The sequence below is a fragment of the Glycine soja genome, chromosome 2 (assembly GCF_004193775.1).
Source record: "Glycine soja cultivar W05 chromosome 2, ASM419377v2, whole genome shotgun sequence".
In the NCBI taxonomy this organism is placed as follows: domain Eukaryota; kingdom Viridiplantae; phylum Streptophyta; class Magnoliopsida; order Fabales; family Fabaceae; genus Glycine; species Glycine soja.
In genome coordinates this window covers 3,312,910-3,335,411 of record NC_041003.1, presented here as the reverse complement: position 1 = coordinate 3,335,411, position 22,502 = coordinate 3,312,910, and the positions used below count along the sequence as shown (strand labels likewise).

The following is a 22,502-nucleotide window of genomic DNA, read 5'->3' as shown; positions in this document are numbered from 1 at the left end:
AAAAGCGTGTGATTAAAGTTAAAAAGAAATAGAAGAGAGATACGGAAAATATTGAGAGTCGGAGAAAATAACTGTTGAGGAGGATTTGGATCTATATATAGAAATTAAAAATGTAAAGTCATATTACTAAAATCATTAAAATTCCATAATTTCTTTTGAACATACAACATAGAAATTCGACAGTTAGAAACATTTTAATGTGTATCATCTAATACAAATTGTGATTTTAGAGTTTTCAATCCTATAATGATCTAGAAGTATAAAGCATATCATTAAGGATTATCACCGTTTCTATGGTAACCACTCATGGTGGAAGCTTAGGAAAAGCTCAATTCAATAATCCTTGGCTGGACCTTGTTTGTCAACCCCTGATATGATATGTAATAACCATCATTGATCATCAAATTGCAGAATCACGTTGGAAAGTGTTAGCCTATTAAGGCCTCGTTTGGTCTCAGCCCTCAACTATTGAATGTTGGATTGCTTCAATTCTGTGTATGTCTATGTCACCGTGCGAACGAAAAATTTGAAAGCTTCCTACTTTAGCAATGAGGTACCTAAATCTTTGGGCCCTCATGCTATCACGGGCCAGTTAAGTGTATCATTTGCAACTTCTAATCCATAGCCACGACAAAGTCCAAAAGCTATATATATGGTATAAACTAAAAATTCATCTACATTTTCAGTAATAAATGTATATTGCATATTTTATTTGTATTAGGTGTTAACATGATTAATAAAACAAAAGGTTGTGCTCTCTCTTTTTCATTTAATGTATTGCTTTTGCTTATTAAAAACAATAAATAATTATTTTAAGGTTTTTTGAATTACTTTATTTATGATAACAAATTCAAACAAGTGTTTTAATTAAGAATTATCTTAACAAAACTCTGACAAACAAGTGGGTCATAATAAGTTGTAGAAATTTAACTTTTTCTTTCTTGTGTATAATGGTGATATTTTAGTTATAGCATAAACTTTATGCAAAGTACTCAAATCTCTCAATCCTAGTATGTTCTAATTATTTTCTTCTATTGATGAATGAGTTGTACTACGAGTGTTCGCAAATTAGTTAGATTTTGATATAAATCCAAAAACAATAAATTTAATTGAGTTTATTTTTTTGTTAATTAAAATTCATTAGACTAAATAATAATTATTATATTTTTAGGTTTTTATATTATTTTCAGTTCTATATATAAAAAAATACTTAAATTATCAAAATAAATAAAAAATAGTTAAATTAGTTAATTTAAACAATATTATCATTAATTTAAATTTTATTTTAAAAAAAATACTCATAAAACTAATTGATTTGATTTAAGTAGTGATTAGATATAATAATTATTTTGTAGTGAGATGTGATGGTAGAGGTGTCTTATTTGACAGTAGAGTACAACACACTTGGTCATGTAACATTGGGACGTGGAGAGGCTAAAGAAATACATTTGAAGTAGGGGTGATAATAGGTCAGGCCAGACCAGGCTTTGAAAGACCTGAGTCTGCGATAAATCTTTGAGGTTTGAGTCTGACCTATAGCCTATCAAATGTTTTTTATTTTGGCTCGGCCTGACCTTTTTAAAAGTCTGGTCTGGCCTGATAGCCTTTTTAAAAGCCTTCTTCACAATAAATAAATATTTAATATTTTTATAGATGGAGTATGAACGTAATAGGAAAGTTAAAGAAAAGGAAAACCAATAAAAATAATAAGGAATATAAAAGGACACATAACTCATACCTAAATTGTAATTGCATTTTTACTTAATTATAGGAATAAAAGTTATGAAGGTAATCAAAGTCTGATAGTTTTTAAAAAAATAATTGTATCTAAAAAATAATATTATATATATATATATATATATATATATATATATATATATATATATATATATATATATATATATATATATATATATATATATATATATACACACATAGGCTGACCTATCAGGCTTATAAGACTTTTTAATAAATCTAAGTCTGATCTATTTAATTTAATAGGCTTTTAAAAAAACCTGAGTTTAACCTTTTAATTAAATAGGTCAGTTTAGACCATATTTTATGTAGGTCAGGCCGTAGGTCCCTGTAGGCCGACCTGGCCTATTCCCACCCCAATTTGAAGGGAAGGGATGTGCATATAATAAGTACTAAATAAAGGAGAGGTCAATATAATTTGCTTTAGATATTGGTGTAATTTGCTCTAGATATAATGATTACTCTTAATCTAAGGCAAAAATATTTCAACCAATAAAAATGAATTATAATTTTAATAACTTAATAAATACATTCACATTATGTCATAGACTTTACAATAATAAAAAAACTAGCCATCAATATATTTGAAATAATCATATATTTCTTATAATTAGGACAAAAAATAAAAATACTATAATTTGTTTCTTACCTAAAGGATTAGAGGTAACATCATTTATTGCATATGAAGCAAAAAAAAATATTATACAAAATTTTAAATTTAATAAAACTATAGATTATAAATAGGTTTTTTCTCTAATAACTTTAGACAACAATTAATTTCAAGCATTAATATTATTTTTAATTAATATATAACTTTTTGGTTTAACTATAAATCTATACAGTTCATTAATACCTTTATCCATAATATCATAAAGAGGTTTAATATTTAATATAACAAAAAATACTTAATAATATTATATAAGAATTTTAAAATAAATGGAAAAAAATATATAAGAAGGATCTAAATACTAAAGGTTAAACTATATGGATTTCAAAGGTTAAAAAAAAGATAAGTTGATTTGGGTTATAAAAGGAAAAATATAAGAACAGTTAGTTTGAGTTTCAAGTTAAATAAACTAAATAGTTAAATCATTTCAAGTTGATTTAAATTATTATCACCATTGAGTGAATTCAATCCATAAACACCTTAAAATATATTATAAAAATCGTCACTAAGGCACTACTTTTTTTTTTTCTTTAGTTGTCAGATTTCCAATGTAAAGAAAACATACTTGTTGAGAAAAATATATCTTTTTCTCCTGAGATTCATTGGATTTCTACCGTAATGGTATCCACATTCTTTAAGGAAAATAGTTGAAAACTGAAACTCTATCAGAAGCAACCAAGGTGTGGTACCCTCCCTGCATACTTTGGGATTGTTACCTTACCTTAAATGCACGTTCTAATTGTGTAATAATTGACATGCCTTCCAAAAATTGACTGGTAGGGAACTACTTTTTTTTTAACTTTTATTTAACTTATATAACAAGTTTCCAACTCAAAAGTAAAAGACTTTCTCAAAATTTCTGGTGTGCAAAACTAAAGATGAAAGGCTGGTTTTGGAGAGGTGCTAAACCCCATATGCTTTTCTTTAATCATTATCTTAAAGATATAGATTAAAACATACGAAATACATCATTTTAACAACTGAAAATAATAAATAGTAAATGACATTTATATTTTTAATACAATGTGTCTTTCTTTAGTAATTATCTTTTACTTTTGTTAACATCTGCCTTTTATAATAAATAGTAAATGACATTTACATTTTTTATACAATGTTTCTTTCTTTAGTAATTATCTTTTACTTTTGTTAACATCTGTCTTTTTTTTTCTTTTAGCAAATAAGATTGTTATTGATGAAGGTTGATAATTGAAAACTCAAGTGTCTTTTTTACTAATTAACATAAACTGATATATTTTTTATGATAAATATGTTCCTTAAATATTAGAGATTCTATCTCCATGTTTATATATATAAAAATATTTATTGAAAAAAGTTAGTTTCATAAATAAATCTTTATTGAGAGATTAATTTTTTATTCTTAATTAATAGGAATGAAAATGAATTCGATCGGACCTTATTTAAGTCTAACTTGATCCACTTTGTAATTGACTTATTTTATAATTTAATAACTCAAATCTAGATATGTTAATTATGATCAGTTTATTTTTTAGGTCACCAGTATTACTACTGAATGCTTCTTGAATATGATTCTATTCTTATTTCAATGTTGTAATTTAAATAAAATATCTAAAATATTATTGTTAAACAAGTTGACATATTAGGTTTAATATATTTTGTTAAAACTTATGATCAGACATATTTAATTAAATATGCTTTTTAAGGTTTGACTTGATTTTTTTGTTAAATGAGTTGAATCAGACCAAATTTCAAATAAATCGAGATAGAGACTTTCGATGGGTAGCCCGATCTACTTCTACTCCAGTTAGCTTAGAATAGTCTTGTTAAAAAAAATACCTAATTCAGGTTTATCAATGACTCTTTTTAAAATCTCTATTTTGCTCTTTTTGAGATCTTAGGGGTTACAAATAACTGCAACTGACTTTCAGAAATTTGGGAATCTTCTCTTTACCACATGTAATATATGAAGAGCCACTTAAGAAAAGTATAAATGTTATATTAAAAGATAGGGGCAACCAAGATTATGGCAATATAGATTTTGCACTGTTGGAAATTGGAATAGCATCACCTCCCAAATAAACTGGAGTGAAGAATGTTGAAGGCTACCTAGTACCTGCAATGGTTTATCTTTGACCAAAGATGTAGTGGGGGTGGCGACATATAAAATTTGTAGAAGAATATCACACCAGGAATATACAAGTACACGGTAAAGTAAGTCTTGATCTTGGACCGAAAATAATGAGAACAAGGGCCCCATAAGTTTGATTCTAAATTGAAACCACATCATGGAAAAGTCACTTGTCCTACAACTTCCCATGCCATGTGGAAAGTGGATGGCAACATTTATTATTACTACGATGATGACTGCTTGGTGAGTCATCCAAGTTTGAACGTAAATTGAACTGAACTCACAGTAAAATTTGGAAATTTTGGATTATAAGGAACCCAAAAAACTTGATTACAAATTGGAGCCAACTTAGAGATACTTACATTTTCGTTGGTCGTGGTTTGTCCAATTGAAAGTGGTGGACAATAATGATAGTTTCTATTATGATTTTTTCTATTAGAAAGTGATAGAACCGGGAGACACCTCTAATACTACTAGACGGGACGTTAGTGATAGATATACCGAAACTATCAGCAAAGATCACTTAAAAGATCACAGTCTGTCCAGACCGAAACTACAAACAATTTCACCTAGTTACAATTTCTATTCTATTATGATTTGTGAAGAAAACAACAAGGGTCAACTTACTTTTCAGCAAAAATAGAATTCATTTTTCATAATTTAGTTCTTCCATTTATCTTAGGGACTAATTTGATTTTTCACCCTTCTTTGACTAGGTTAGTTAAATGGGTTTGTTGTTTCATACCAATGGCCACAAAGAAAAGTTCATAAAACAAGCTATGAATTGTGATCTCATATCCAGTGTAATATAATAGGCAATGCTGATGACATGTACAAATAATAAGTGGCTACTAACAGTAATAAATAAACAGCATAGAGAGATTCCAAAAGGGGACTTAAAAGCCATAAAAATATATTGGTTTCTTGCTTGAAGAAGAGGCAAACCAAAAGCTTGAATGGATTGTCTAGCTGCTATGATTGTGCGCATATCTGAGAAGGAGATCACTGCAATGTTTCGTAAAATTCACCAAAGAGTGTTACAGGAATTTTGGTTAATCTATAAAGCCGGCTAGGGAAAGAAAAATGACTCTTGGATATAAGTTCAAGCTATTGTATTGACTGCTTCTCTTCTTTTTTTTTTTTAATATATAAAATAGAAAACTTCACTTCTTGGTGATGTGATGACTAATCACTCTTTAATTTCAAAAGGAAAGTTGAATTGCCCCCTAGAAATTATGAAAAGAAGACACATGATAGGGATCAATTAACAACTAAGCTAAACAGTACAGTATGGCTACATACACGGCCAAGATTATTTTTAGCTCTGAAATCAAAATCATGGTATTTTGAAACATTATAATTAAAAAGAAGAAAACAAAGTGGTTTGCTGGCATGGCAGGTGGGAGAGAACGAAATTAGTGGATAGTAAGGAATTTAAAATAATATATCATTGATGTTAAATTTCTTTTAACAAATCCTCGTAACATATTTCTAATTATTTCAAACAGAAAATGTAAGCATGTTTAATATCTTGGAGGCTAAAACATATGTGTTTAATGTTTTTTTTATTCAATACTTAAGAGGATTATTTAATTGGTTCATTAAGAATATATAAAATTATTTTTGAAAGCAAAGTGGGGTTTGAGTCTCAGTAAGTGGATTCACTGCTGCAATAAAAGCCTCCTTCTATCAAAAGTCAAGCACGAATGAAAAAGTAAAGAGTGGGTGCCCATGTTTTAAAGTTTATACATATTACACTTTGACATTCATATCCTTTGTATTTCAATTAGATTAGATATCTTCTATGGACACTATTTAGTATTTAATTTTAAATTCCCTAAAATGCCTTTGTGAGCTAATATAATATGTAGTGTAGTGTATGTCTTTGGTAAAAAAAAAAACTAAGCTGAAATTTGGCGAGGACAAGATAGAGGTCACAAATTCAATATGAACATATTATAAACTAAGTACTGCTTAAATAGTAGAAAAACAGAATGAGATAATCAAATTAGGTTAGGGATCTCAAAACTTCATTCCCATGTAAACCAGTAGAAGAAAAAATGTGTAAAAGATACAATTAGGTCAGGTCTATATGCTGGTTAGAGTTAAGATGAAGATTCAAGAAAAAAGTTAGGCCGGTAATTAGGTTAAGGTTTAGATTCAATAAACCAAAGAAATGTTTATTTTAATCCATTTAATTATTTTAATGAGCGCAGTACAATTTTCTTTCTTGAGTTTTCTATATTGCAACTTTTGATGATAGTTTTTTAAATGGAAAAAAGTAATAAGCAAATGGATAATGAAAAGATGATGATAGCACTTCTTAGTTCTCAATCATCAACTATTTAAAACAATGGTCAGAGGCTAACTTCTCCACTAGTTTTCTGTGTAGAGAGCTCTTTGGACAACACCCTCTAAACCAATCTATCAAGTCCTGATTAATCTGGTGAGCATGGAGCTTTGTTGGCTCACAACCATCCATGGTTCTTGAAGAAGCTTGGAGAGAAAGGGGTGTGAGAGGAGAGGGTGCTCACTCCTCACACTCCCTCACTTAAAACAGTTTGTTTTGGCTTAGCTTTGGCTTCTCTGATCAACAAGGGATGTGTTCTAACATTCTTTCTTGAGTGGCGGAAGCAGATACACATTCTCCGACGGAGGAGAGGCTTGGCTACAGCCTGGCAAACCGGCAAGTCACAAAAAAGGCAATGGACTCCATTGGGGTCTCTATGGCTATGTATTGCTCATGTAGTTCTTCTTGCTGTAGAATGTAATAATAAACAAAGTTGGTCTTCCTTTTGAGAAGTTACCAGCTTTTGCTGTCCAAAATTACTCAATTTGCAGCTGACTAGAATTCCTTTCTCTCTTCAGTTTCTGCAGATGAGTAGGTAGGCAATTTGTGATCACTCCCTTCCCTTTTCATGTCTTCTGTGTTCCCTTTTCCATGCTTGTTTGTGTTGTTAGTTATGACCTTATGAGGAAATAAAAGAATAGTACAATTCTAGTCCCTCAGTTTAGGATTGTATTCTATTGAACTTTATTAGAAAAGTTTCCAGAGTCCTTTCTAAGGTTGGAGTGAATAATGTTCATGATCCCTCACCCTTTCCCTTTATACTGCTGCATTTCTGATTTTGCTAACACTTGAAATTGTTCAGGGGACTAAATGGTAAACTAGTTTCTTTATCCTCTTCTTATGGCTTCCTAACAAACAAATATTTCATGTCCCAAAAGTGATAGAAAAGAGAAATGAACTTCTTAAGTAGGAACGGTATACATAGACTAAGACACCTGATATATACAAGTGAGTCTTATTAAAAGTACATTTATTTCTAAAAGAATACTCTTTACATATACTAACTTGTTTCTTATAAATAGTACTCGAGGTAGTATCCATTATTGATTTTTAGTACATATGATAAAACATGCTAGCTTAAAGTTTATTCAAGTCTATAGTCAAAACCATTTCATCCAAGGCCACGTTTCTGGTTATCATCATAAGAAACATGTTGAAGGTTTAACTTCCATTCATCTTAGTTAAACAAAAGAGTTTCTTCTACATTTTTTACATTGGAAAGTGCAAATATCCGTTTAACAAGCTTTTAAATGAGAACCCAAACACACATTTAGAAGTTACTGATGGTAGCAGTAGCAGTAGCAGATGTCTATTCAGCTTTAATTCTACTCGTTTATTGGCTTAACGAGAAATGTAAAGTATTGGTTAAAGCAATGGCTAAGTTAAAAAGGTGTCAACCATTCCATCCGGTGCTAACACTAACACCACAATGGAAGCACGTTCGCAATGCCATTGCAGCAGGCAGAAAGATTGAAGGTTTAAAACAGATAAATGGATAGCCCTTTCATTTTTTTTTTTATCTGTAGGAGTTGAACACGATACCAAAGGATTTATAATACTCACAACTGAACTAACCCCCTTAATCTTTTCATTTTAAAAACATTTGTTTTATTTTGTTGTTTACTACTTCTCCTCGCCCCAAAATATCATAAGGAATCACCTTCACAAGTTTGATCCTTCATTTTCTTTGACTAATCAAGGCAAAGAATAAAATCAAGCTTTCAATCTATAAATTTTACAGCTTTCGTGGTATTCATTCACTATAACAATTGTACTACCAGTAAGATGTTGTATACAGAAAATACACATAAACTTGTCACTCTAGTCAATCATCTTCAGCACAAACTATAACTCAAGAGACCCTTTGTGATGGACATCTATATGTAGGAAATCAATGAATATACATTTGTTGAATATGTATAAAGAATCAGAAATCGGCTGTGGAGTTTTGCTCAGCTTTTCCAATGGCCTTTACCATATTTCAAGAGAGAAACATACAGTAATTCATTCCAAGTATCAGGTACTCCAGGCAAACACCAATGACTGCAATCTTGATGTTGTTCAGCAGCGGTCTGTTCTTCTGCTGTCTTATACTCCATTCTGTATATAGAAGGATGTCCATCTTTTCTGTAATCTGTAAGCCTACTAATGTTCATATATATCACTGGGGTTTTCATCTTTGGGATGACCACATGCTCAAAAGCCCTCATTTTTGAGGGATACTTGCGTAAGTGCTTTCCATTAGATATTGGCTCGGTTTCTTTGTGGCACTTTCCACCTGAATTCCATTGCCCACCCCTGAAACCATGTCAGGCAGCATTAGAATATATTGATCAAGGCATACTCGATGAATATGAATCAGCATATCATACATTCATATTAATAATTAATAATGTATAGTGAAATTGAGATCACCACCTAGGACAATGAAGTATGCATTATTGCTTGTAGCTAGGTCAAATTGTAAGTGGTTGGTTAATTTTATTGATATGTTAACTTAAATGGTAAGAAAGTAGCACGTGTATCAAACATTCTATTAATATGAAAGTACATTGATAATGTACACCAATACTAATCTGGACTTAAATGTATACTACCACATGGTTCCACAGTCCCATCCTTGCAACAAAAGACATGTTCAATAATACGTAAAAACGACTTGCAGGAGGGTGAGTGAACAAAGCGATAGCGCATAGCAAAATGATAGGAATTTAGCCAGTTTGCATGCCTAGATCTAAATAATAACAAATAAATTTCCAGCCATAAAGTTACTTCAACTAATTTTAGAGCCTATGTAAGGGAGGCAAACAATAGCAAGTCCAGACTCTTAACATTTGGCAGCCATGTAAGAGACCAATACCTGAAATGGGTTACTGAATATCCTCTGAAGAAAACCTGAGTTCGATTGGCGTCAATATTATTGTCAACCCATGTAGCCCAAGTGGTCAATGCCCTAGTATATGCATCCAGAACTTTGAGTCTGGGGTATACATGGTTGCCTACTTGATAATAGTCTTCTCTGTAACAGTACCAGATGACAGAAAAATAAAAAAGCTTACTTATTGCTTATGAGGATCACAAATGGTAAGCACTATGTGGCTGAAAATAGAGTTAAGATGACAATAGAGATTAACATCTTGGCTAAAAAAGCAATCTCAAGTGACATAGTTGGAAGCATGGTATGCAAGAGCTTTAATTAAATATCATGCCAAAATTCTGTTATAATTTACAAACAGTAAGCACTATAAGCCACAAAAATTAGAGGTGTGAAGAAAACAATAGATTAAAATTTTGATTGGAAAAGAAGTCTCACATGACAATAGTAAGCATGTGGTATATAGAAGGTTGAATCAAATATCATGCTAAAATTCTGTAATTCATCTTCTAGTAGCACCATTCTAATCTACAGATTTCAAGACCACTTTGAAGCATAGAACCATAGAGGCATAGACAATGCGAAAGCAATAATACATAAAAAACAGCCTGAACTCACCCCCTCGATGTTTTCTCGTGGGTCCACCAATGGCCTGTATTGAAGACTATGATATCAGCATCACGATAGGTAGTACTTGTCTGGTCCATTAAATCCAATCTTAATGTCTCAAAGGACCCATTTATGCCTTTGAAATTTGACTCTTGAACAATGAATGGTGAACTGACAAAATCTACTGAACAATTATAATCCTATAAATATAGCCAAAAAAAAATCAATGAGATATCATTACAAGATATATACTTAGGAAAATCTCATGGATGTACCAGAAACTTGCCTCAAATCTAAAAGCATAGACACCTTTCTTCTTAAATTCTGTTTTTCCTGAAATTTCAAAAACATGTTTCTTGTCCTTGACACTTTGACGTAGGATACACACCATGGACTCCCACATGTTCCTGTTCAGTGAATCCCCCACAAAAACCAGCTTCTGTCCTCGCAACTTTTCCAGAAAATCAGTTGCATTCAAACTGAGATGACATCGGTAAATAACAAATATAAGCAACAAGCATTGATATATTGTATGGTTTAAAATGGCTGTCACAGTTTTGATAATTGAAGTGACTGTAAACCAAAACTAAGGTTAAAACACTGAACTACCCCAAAAGTAAGAAAAATAAACTGGGTTGTAAAGATCCCAAATCACCCCCCTCCCCTGCCTTTGTTTCATAGACTCTGATTGCAGATTATTCCATATTACCTGTATGTAGATCACTAGATCCCATAATCCAACCTGTTAAATCATATAATCCTAAGCCAACGGAACATTATTAATATTTCAAAAGAGAGTTTTAGAGTGATGAAGGGAGAGTGTGAGAAACAAATCCCCTTGTTTAGTTTAAAACAAAGAAGGGAGAGTATGAGAAACAATTCCCTCGAGCTAACTTTTTGTTCCCCTCCAAATGGTGGTTAATGAAGGGGAATAGCTTTTTTCTCTCAATTTAAAATCTTGTCAGATATATGTTATAACCTATATTGAACTACTTAATTTTTTTTATTCAAAGATTATACCGTAATTGCACATGAGTAAACAAGCATTGTGGTCCTTGACAATGTACCTCACAATTTTGTCCCTTATCTAACAAACTTGTTTTACTTACTCCTTTTGATATCTCTCTTGTCCGGAGTAATGTGAAATGAATTTGTAATATAAAGACAGAATGGCACACATCATTTTAATGAGGCACATTTCCAGTGAACAAAGTACCATTTCACAACTCAACACCTATAATCTTTTACCTCTCCCTTCTCCCCTCAATAAAATCCATACATATGAAACGTAACTATTTTCCCCCTCTGTTCCTTCTTTTCGATGTTATCCCATCCCCTCCTCTTTACATTTGCCATCTTAAAATCTTCCACTTCCAAGCATTTATAATAAGGAAGACCAAGCTTCTGTTATGTAACTTCCAAGTATTTATACACAGGAAATGTAACTTCCAAGCATCATAGTAATTATTCACCAGCAAACTTTCATTCGTCTTTTAATTTATCATTACAATCACACTAAACCTCCCTCACTCCATATTCACACTCACACAAAAACAAATACAAATTTCCTTTTCCACATGTTTTCTTTTCCATTCTAAATTAACAACATTTCTCAATTGGTAATGAAAAAACAGCAAGAAGCATCACCATACCTTGGAATGTCACACCCATTCGGCTGCCATTTCCACTTCACATACTCACTATCAGGCCTTCCATTAAGATGGCAATCAAAATCCCTATCGACATGAGGACAAGACCCCAATGGATAGTAAGGCTTCGATTCATCCCTCACCCATTTCCCATCAAAGATGTCACATTCCCCAAGCAAACCACTAACACTAACACTAATACTATCATTATTATTACTTTCCTTCATCAACAACCCATCTTCACACTTTCCCACACCACTACCACCACCATTGCATGACGAATTTCCCACTAGCGCATTTTCCTTCACCGCCAAAGTAACATTCTTCAAAGAACAACAATGTTCATCATCTTCCTCGTGCCCATCATGCAAGCTTGCATTTTTCTGATCCCCAGTGAGATTCCCCAAAAGGGTTTCCTCCGAACTTTTCTCCGAACCCTCACTTGACGACACGTTCACTTCAACCCTATGCAGAGGACTCACGGAAGCGTTGGAAGAAAGAGTGGTTGTGAAGGGAAAACGCCACGAGAATGAAGAAGAAGAGGAATTGGAATCGGATCCTTGGAGAAACACTTGAACCTTGGGAACGGAGAGGGAAGTGTTGTTGAGCAAGATGAGAGTGAGGAAAAGGAGAGAAACTCCAACGCCCAAACTGAACCCAGAAATCACCTTTCTCCTCTGTGACATAAAGGGTTCCGAGAATGCAAGTCTCTTAGAACAAGAGTCCATGGTGGTGAACAAAGCCAAGAAGGCATAGATAGAATAAAACGTTTTTTGTGGTTCACACTTCACAGATCAGTGTTGTTTTGAATGAGAAAACAGTGTTGAGATGTGACGAGGGAAAAAAGGGAATTTCACAGTTCCACTGAACGTGGGCATGGACAGAGAGAAAGAGATTTTTGTCAAATGTGTAGTGTGTACCTTTGTAGGGTGTAATGTTTATTTTACAGTTAGAATTACTACCACCAATTCAACGTAAATCTAATTCATAAAAATACAATTAACATATAAGTAAAGATTTTCTTGATCTGTTGGCAATTTTTTTTTAAAATTCAAACGTAATTTTTTAACGAATTTTTAAATATGCTCTCAACCGTATACTGAAGAAGACATTTGAAGTGTTCCTTGATCATGGTGCATTATTTTCTACATTTTCGTTTTCGGTGTGTTTTTCTCAAGATTATTACACCATTAATTTCACGTTAAAGAAGCAAAATTAAATGTGACAATGTCGTTGACTGAATTTAACTGAAAGTGATTGAAAATAGAATTTAGGGGATTGAAATGTTTAGATTTAGTTTCTAAATAAATGCCGAAAAAATAAAAAAGAATTGGTTCTAAATTTTAGGAAATGGTGTCTATAATTAGAAAATTGGGAATGAAACGGTTTTAAACTGATTATTACTTTTCCTTCCCTTTCAACGGAATGGGCATGAGTTGGGTTCTTAAATTCAAATCTCGACGCAACAGTTACTGCAAATTCTAATTTTTTCCATGCTCTAATAATCTCATCGCATAGGTTCATCACCAAAAAAATTAAATTGCATCGGTGGCGTTGAAGAATGACGTTAGTGACAATTGCTACCACATGCAATTCCTTTTTGATCCAATTGAAGACAGGACCACATGCAATTCGAGGCCTATTATACTCCTACCAATTTTATATAATCATGATGAATTGATGATTACAGGTGGTGATTATGATGATACAAAATTTACAAATAAAATGCCATATTTGTTTCAGCAAGTGAATTGGAAAGCAACTTTGCCAAATTAAAATCCTATTTAAGCACTACTTAGTTCATTACAAGAAAAATTAATTTTGGTGATGAACTTTACAGCCAATCATTTAGAAATCATGTTTGGTATAACACTTTTAAGGTAGTTTAATAACAGTTAACAAATTTAATATGTGACATTTTGTAATTGAGTGATATTTAGGAATAACAAAAATATTTGTGTTGCAAATATTTATGGATAAAATGTGCGGTGCATAATAGATAAATACTTTAAATGAATAAATGCAGATAATTTAAATAGATATATTTCTACTTGTTAACAATCGAGGCAAAGATAGGATATAAAGGTATTTGTCAGGCAGATATCAATTAATATAAGTTGTAATAAAATTACTTAATTTTCTTTGTTTATGTAAAAAAAAATTTGGATTTGTGACCGAGACAGAAATATTCTACTTACCGTTAAAGTTATTAACCGTTAGAGTCATTATTGTTAGATTATAACTATTGTTAGATAATAACCCTTAGTCATTATTGTTAGATAATAATTGTTAGAGTTATTATTGTTAGATTATGTTTGAACGTGTGGAAATATGTGCATCAATAACTTTGATTTTTTATTTTCATTTTTAATTTATTTACTAAGTTTAAGGAGTTTGTTGTTAGGTTGTTTGACTATTATGTACAAGTCATTTAGTGGCTTAAGCTTAGTTGTAGTTTAGCTAGTTAGTTGTTATTTGTTGTTTTTGAGTTTTTAACACAATTTATTTAAGTAACATCTGATGCAAGCAATAAAAGTGTGCATTTTGGTTATTTACCATATTCAGTTCTCCTCTTCTTTAATATATATTCAACAAACTAGTATCAGGAGTTATTTTTCTCCAGGGGATATGTTAGTAATTCAATAGCAAATCTTACCTTCCTTGATTCAATCCATAACATGGATTCTAAAACACCCATTACAACATTAGTGCCACCAGTGTTTAATGGTAAAAATTATAAATCATGGGCAACTAGGATGAAAATCCACCTCGAAGCGAATGATCTTTGGAAAGCTGTTGAGGAAGACTATGAAGTTCTTCCCTTAACAGATAACCCAACCATGACTCAACTGAAGAGTCATACTTTAAAGAAATCAAGGAAGTCAAAGGCAAAAACTACATTATTTGTCGCTGTATCAGAAGAGATTTTTATCAAAATCATGCACCAAAACTCAACATTTGAAGTTTGAAATTTCCTTAAAACAGAATATGAAGGAGATGACAAAGTTAAAGGTATGCAAGTGCTCAATCTAATTCGTGCGTTCCAAATGCAGCGAATGAAGGAGTCAAAGACAATCAATGAGTACACGGATAAACTTCTTAACATTGCTAACCAAATAAGACTGCTTGGTTCTGACTTTTCAGATTCTAGAATTGTTCAGAAAATACTTGTAACCCTCCTAAAAGATTTGATGCTACTATATCTACCATGAAAAATAGCAAAGATCTATCAAAAATCACCTTGGCAGAACTAAACAATGCCTTACAGGCTCAAGAACAAAGGAGACTGATGAGAAGTGAAGATTATGTGGAAGGAGAATTGCAGGCTAACTTACAAAGCAATCAAGGAGAGAAAGACAAAAGGAGGAGTTTTAAGAAGAATTTCAACCTAAGTGTTACAGCTGGCGAAAAAAAGAAGGACTTTCCTCCTTGCAAACATTGTAACAAGAAGGGTCGTCCTCCTTTCAAATGTTGGAGAAGACCTGATGTAAAGTGTGGGAAGTGCAATAAACTTGGCCACCATGAAAGAATATGAAAAAGCAATTCTCAACGGAAGAATGATGCCTAAGCAGTAAGTGAACAAGAGGAAGAGCAACAATTGTTCATAGCATGATGTTTTACAAGCAACAGTTCAAGCTCTAGTGATTGTTGGCTTGTAGACAGTGGTTGTACTAATCACATGACCAGTAATGAAGAACTCTTTAGAGATTTGGACAATCCAAAGTCAGAATTGGCAATGGTGATTACGTTACTGTCAAAGGGAAGAGAACTATTATTATAGAGAGTAGCACAAGTACAAAACAAATTTCTAATGTTTTGTATGTACCTGACATTGATTAGAATTTACTGAGTGTTGGACAACTACTTGAGAAGGGATTCAAAGTCTTCTTTGAAAACAAGCAGTGCACGATCAAGGATCCATATGACAATGAGGTCATAAGAATTAAAATGAGAGGTAAAAGTTTCTCACTTGACGCAATGGAGGAGGAGCAAGCAACTTATACGACTGTTATGACCAACACAGAGAATTGGCATAAGAGGCTAGGTCATTTTCATCACCCAGCAATTTTGAATATGCAAAAGAAGGAGTTAGTTCGTGGCTTGCCTCATATTGAGTTCAATCTACCAAGTTGCAAGACATGCCATTTTGGTAAACAAGCAAAGCTTCCTTTCAAAAAGAGAGCTTGGAGAGCTAACATGAAGCTGCAACTCATTCATACAGATGTTGTCGGACCTCATAAAACTCCTTCACTAAATGGAAGTAAATATTACATTGTTTTTATTGACGATTATACAAGGATGTGTTGGATCTATTTTCTCAGGTTCAAGTCAGAGGTTGCATGTGTGTTCTTCAAATTCAAGAACTGGATTGAGAACCAAAGTGGCTTTAGAATTCAAGCTTTAAGGTCAGATAACAACAAGGAATACACCTCAAATGAATTTGATAAATTCTGTGAGGAGGATGAAATTGAGCATCAACTTAGAGCATCATACACTCCACAACAAAATGGGGTCAGTGAGCGAAAAAATAGAACCATAGTGGAGATGGCTAGATGTCTGCTTCATGAGAAGGAACTTCCCAACGAATATTGGGCGAAGGCAGCAAATATTGTTGTATTTTTGTTGAATAGACTTCCCACAAAAGCAGTTGATGGCTCCTTTTGAGGCCTGGTATGGCTTTAAGCCACAATTAAAAAATCTGAAAGTTCTCGGTTGTTTGTGTTTTACGAATGTACCATAGGTTAAGCGAGACAAATTGGACAAAAGAACGGAGCCCGACATATTTATCGGGTATAGCCTAACATCTAAAGCTTATAGAATTTTTCAACCTGACACAAGAAAAATTCTAGTAAGTAGGGAAGTAAGTTTCATGGAGAATGAGAAGTGGAGCTAAACGATGAAAAAAATCAGCAAACTGATGATTTGAATCAAGAAGAGTTAGTTGATCATCCTCCTATTCGCGACACTAGATTAATTGCTGACATACATCAAAGGTGCAATTTTGTTGTGTTTGAACCAGCGAGATATCAGGAAGTAGAAAAAAAATCCTAAATGGAGGGATGCTATGTAGGAAGAGCTCATTATGATCGAAAAAAATCAGACCTGGAAATTAGTTGAAAGACCTCAACATCATAAGGTGATTGGAGTAAAGTGGGTGTTCAGCAATGTTAGTGGTAAAAGGGTATGCTCAAGTTTTTGGAGTAGATTATTTTGATACTTTTGCTCCAGTTGCAAGGCTAGATACAATCAGAATGTTACTAGCTATTACAACACAAAAACAATGGAAGATTTATCAGTTTGATGTCAAGTCAGCCTTTTTAAATGGCTTCCTAAAGGAAGAAATTTATGTTGAGCAACTTGAAGGCTTTGCTGCAAAAGGAGATGAAGACAAGGTGTATCTATTAAAGAAGGCACTATTCGGCTTGAAGCAGGCTCCAAGAGCCTGGTATAGTAGAATTGACGAATACCTGCTAGGCTTTGTTAAAAGCTTTAGTGAGTCTACTTTATATTTTAAAGGTGACAGTGATATTTTTTTTTGTGGTATCCTTATATGTGGATGATCTCTTAGTCATTGGTTGCAACATTGAGCTTATTCAACAATTCAAAGAAGACATGATGCAAGTCTTTGAGATGACTGATCTTGGAGAAACGTCTTATTTCCTTGGAATAGAAATAAAGCAGAGACAAAATGAAATATTCATTTGTCAGCAAAGTATGCAGGGGAGATCCTGAGAAGTTCTGCATGGGTAACTATAAGAGTATGAGCACTCCTATGTGTCAAAAATAGAAGTTGTGCAAGGATGATGGAACAACTAAAGTGGATGAATTCGAATATAGAAGTTTGGTTGGCTGCTTGATGTATCTAACAACAACAAGGTCAGATATTATGTATGTTGTAAGTGTTCTTTCAAGATTTATGAATTGTGCTAATGGGTCTCATCTTAGAGCTGCAAAAAGAGTTCTCAGATATGTCAAGGGAACTGTAAGCTTTGGTGTTAAGTTTTGCCTCACACCAAGCTTTGAGTTGCAAGGTTATTCTGATAGTGATTGGGCTCGGTCTTTAGATGACATGAAGAACACTTCTGTTTTTTGTTTCAACTTCGGATTAGGAATATTTACTTGGAGTTCAAAGAAGCAAGAAATTGTGACTCAATCAACCGTCGAAGCAAAGTTCATCGCTGCAACAACATTTGTTAATCATGTTTTATGGCTGAGAAAAATTTTAAATGATCTGCGCTTAGAGCAAAAAACGAGTACCAAATGAAAAGGTGATAAACTAATAATGTTGCCATTCTTTTTACCTTTAAAGGTTATTATTCGTGTTTTATTTTTATGTATATAACCTTGAGTAACATCGATTTCTTTTATGCAGGTTGGATTAATCATAGGGAGAGGTGGGGAAACAATTAAAAGCCTGCAGAGCAAATCCGGGGCGCGCATCCAGGTAGTTGTTATCGTTTACCTTGAACCTTTTTATTTTTGTACTAAACATGCGTGGTTCAGACGGGATCTAAATTCAAATTGGAAAAGGATTAAGCTGATATAGACGGGATTTATTTTTATATTATTTTAATAATCTCTTTCCTTTATTCTTAATTAAAACATTACAGAAGCGTTTGGCACTTGAGGGTGTTGATTGATGAGATTCTTGTAGATTTTCTCCTTTCATTCTCCTGTTTTGGATTTAGCTTGTGTATTTTGACGATGTTTTTTTTTTCATGTTTTAGTTGATACCTCAACATCTTCCAGAAGGGGATGATTCCAAAGAAAGGACTGTCCAAGTTACTGGTGATAAGAGGCAAATTCAAATTGCACAAGAATTGATAAAGGAAGTCATGAATCAGGTTTGTTTGACTATACATGCTTATGCTGAGAATTTTTACAATTTTAAAGTTCAGATATCATTGGTGCTTATCTTTTTAGTATAGTTTTTATATTATTGCTCACAATTCGGCATTCTTTTGATATTTGTTTTGTGATTTTATATCAAGATATTTGCATGCGTTGAATATGGCCGAACAAATTGCAATAATTTTTTTCATGACTTGTGGTAGTCTTGGTTATCTTGTATTACTGCATCCAGAACCATATTTGTGCCAACTTCCAGTTGTTCTTTTTTGAATGGGAATCTTAGGTTAATATCTTGTTCGCGGTGGAGCTATTACCACCACACATTGCTTGCAAAGTTTTGTTGTTCTGGATTAGCTCTTGTAATATGGTGTTGGTATGATACTAAGTACTGTAGAAGGATGCCATGTTTTGCTCTTACTTGAAAGTATGTATCACTAGTTTGTTTAGATTTTGTATTGGTGACTGATGTTGAATTTTTTCCACATAATTTTGAGGTCTATCTATCACATCATTTGAAACTATCATGCAAAATAAATAAATACTAAAAAATGATTAGTAGTATAATTATCCATGTAAAATCGGGATCTAGACATTTTCCATATAGTGTGCATGTATGTAATAGGGATCTAGACAAAACTTCATATTTGTATGTTTGTTCTATTTGGGTCAGTGCTACTCCACACAACTGTATTTATGAAAGCAATAGAAATCATGATTATGTTCAAGGAAGTGTCCCATGTATTCAATGCCTGTATGATCCATTTTGGAAGTATTGTATCAATTGCTGCCATAGAAAAGTGAGATTGATCACCTGAAACAGTGTTCATGAGTTTGGAAATTGATCAATAATCCATGCCAAGGTCAATTAAATCTTCTAGGAAGATCGTATGTGTGAACCAAGATGTCAGTTGCAATGTTTTATTTTTCTGCATATGAATACTTACTTTCATGTATTTTGTTTTCTAGCTATTTCATGAAGCTATCTGAGTAGTAAAAATCTCTTTCTATGCCATAGGAACTTGTTTGCAAGCTTTGGAAGGGCTAACTTGTATGTTTTATATCTCATGTGCTAACATTTATAAATGTATGTAAAAAAAAAAATCACTTTTATAAATGTACATACAGACCCTTTCATTTTTTCTTTCTCAAGTGCATTTATGTTCTTTATGTTTTTATTTGTGTCCACTTCTTGCTCCCTCAGAGCACCAGTTTCTTGTGAAAACAGCACCAAAACCTGTACAAAAAATAAGTTAATGAAATATGTAATTTGTGTAAAGTAAACTATCTTAGTGATATTATCAGGCTATCATTGTAATACTTGTTCACCACCGTAGGCAGCAACTTAAACTGTTTTCTATTGCCTGGATTCCTTTAATTCAATTTGATTCCCTGCATCCTTCATCATTGACATCAGAAAAGAAAAGGATACCCTAATGCTATAAAGCTCGTGCTATGTGCATGTCCAGGGAACGCTGAAAAGGAAAAAGAGATAAAAAATAATGAGCGAATGGAACAATATAATTTGAATGAGTTACCTTTTCTTGTTACTTTCCTTCTGTGCTTGAATCTTCTAATGGTTTCAAATTCTGATCCTTTGCTTCTTGTTACAGATGTTGAATCTCTACATATAAATTGTGGTGGAAAGCAGGTTGTTGTTGGAGATATAACATATGATGAAGATATGGATTCAGCTGGACCAACAGTTTTTAAACAAAGTAGAAATAATTGGACATTTAGCAACACAGGTCACTTCGTGGTCAATGATACTTTAGCTAAACAAGGGAAGCTTCCAGCCTATGCCACAGAAAATGAAACCAGGCTTTATATGACTGATGCCGAATTATATAAGAATGCACGTATTTCCCCCATATCTTTGACTTATTATGGATTTTGCTTGGAAAATGGAGACTACACAGTAAAGCCATACTTTGCTTAGATAATGTATACAGCTGATAGCACATATAGCTGCTTAGGGAGGCGTCTGTTAGATGTTATATTCAAGTACACGATTTTATCCAACAAGTCACTAGTTTCCTTTAGGATGACATCAATCAATGTTTACACTTTAGATCCCTTTCACAAGAAGTTGAAAAGGAACTCATAAAACAATTTTCATCTCATGTGAGTAGTAAGGATTTATAGATCCACTTCTATTGGGCTGGCAAAGAGACAACAAAATCCCATACAAATTTAAAAGCTAGCATCTCTAATTCAATCAAAATATCTATGCAGTTATTCTAACAATGTTATAGGTTAGGAATGAATCAAATTGTACTTAGGAAAGAAAAAAGAAAGCATGGCTAGGAATCATTACAGGTAACTAGCTTATTTATCATTTTGATAGCTTCATCAGTAACTGATGTGCTCTACGTTTCGGTTCTTCTATTCTATTTTACTTTAGATATTTAACAGGAAACTTGCTCACTGAGCAAGTGCCTGAGTGGACAAGTGCCAGTAAAAAAAATTTTTGAGTTCTATTTTGAATGCTACTTGTATACCTCATTGAGTAATTCAGAAATTTGTGGTAGTGACAATAGTTCATTTTTTAATTTTGGAACTGTAAATTTACTTTCTCATATTTTGTATCTTATATTCTAGGCATTTAGTCCTTAATCGCGTCAAAGATTCATGGATTTATTTCTTTCAAATACATCATTGCTCATAGCTGATTGCCATCATGTATTATGATAATTCCACTTGGCCTAATGAAATTGTTTCATCTTCTAAGTTTTAAAATTAGCTTCTTCACATTATTCTGAGATCTTTCATATAACCAGCTTCAGTGTTGAAGACCGAGAGTCAAAGACATGTTAGCAGAAAACGGCATATTAATACTTACTTTCATGTGATTTTTGGTTTTCTAGCAATTTCATGAAGTTATCTGATTATTAACCATCACTTTCTATGCCATAGGAACTACAAGTAAAGTGTTTACACGTGCATAAAATTTTTGTTTTTTTGTCTCTTGCACTTTCTATGCATCCCATAGTGCCAGAGGAGAAGCAAATACCAGCGATGGGCATGCGTTGTTGGCGTTGGGTGAAGGGGGTTTGCTGAGTTGAAGGAAAAAGGTAAAGATTAAGGAAGCATATGTTGCTTGGAAACTAAACTCCAGCGATAAATTTCCAGTAAGGGTAATTTTAGAAAAGAAGAGATGAAGGGGGTGCATAAGTAGAAAATGGGTGCAAATAGTAACATCCTTCAATTTATAAATTGATGGTCCATCCTAACTTCATACAATGTGCCAGTTTCTCGGCCAGATCCACTTATTTGTATTTTCTTCGTTTATGCGTACAGTTAAAGTCTAATTATTAATTATAAATTGTATTAAAACTCAGATTATCTTAGACTGAATATTTTAAAATCTACTTTTCCTTAATTTAAAAATAATAATAAAAATATTTTCTTCAATTAAGTTTGATTTAGATGCCATTTTTATCCTCTAAGTTATCTTTTTTCTTCAATGTTTTCCTCAATGTTACCTTTGTCTTTCAAGCTAATAGAGATACATAAAAAATATTAATACGATTAATTGAATCCAAAAAAAGTTTTTTTTTTACAATAGTAACAATAAAGTTAAAATATAATGTTCATACAATCATCTTCAACTCAGATCATTTAGCATGCTAATTAGTGCA

The 22,502-nt window shown here is 32.6% G+C and overlaps 1 protein-coding gene and 1 long non-coding RNA gene across 3 annotated transcripts; one reads left to right on the top strand and one right to left on the bottom strand.

Moving 5' to 3' along the window:
* Positions 1-8,556: 8,556 nt before the first annotated feature.
* LOC114380463 (protein trichome birefringence-like 2) lies at positions 8,557-12,907 on the bottom strand. The gene is made up of 5 exons (XM_028339539.1): positions 12,016-12,907; positions 10,650-10,842; positions 10,373-10,563; positions 9,740-9,898; positions 8,557-9,177 (listed from the first exon to the last, which is right to left on the bottom strand). The coding sequence occupies exons 1-5, from the start codon at positions 12,738-12,740 to the stop codon at positions 8,832-8,834; spliced, it is 1,614 nt and encodes a 537-aa protein (XP_028195340.1). The 5' UTR covers positions 12,741-12,907; the 3' UTR covers positions 8,557-8,831.
* A 5,246-nt stretch (positions 12,908-18,153) lies between these two features.
* Positions 18,154-21,373, top strand: LOC114380455. Of its 2 annotated transcripts, XR_003659722.1 has the most exons (4): positions 18,160-18,281; positions 18,386-18,457; positions 18,741-18,857; positions 20,475-21,373. It is a non-coding gene; the product is annotated as an uncharacterized LOC114380455 (long non-coding RNA). The 2 variants fall into 2 exon arrangements; XR_003659717.1 differs by lacking the exon at positions 20,475-21,373 and having other exon boundaries at positions 18,154-18,281; positions 18,741-18,922.
* The last annotated feature ends 1,129 nt before the right edge of the window (positions 21,374-22,502 follow it).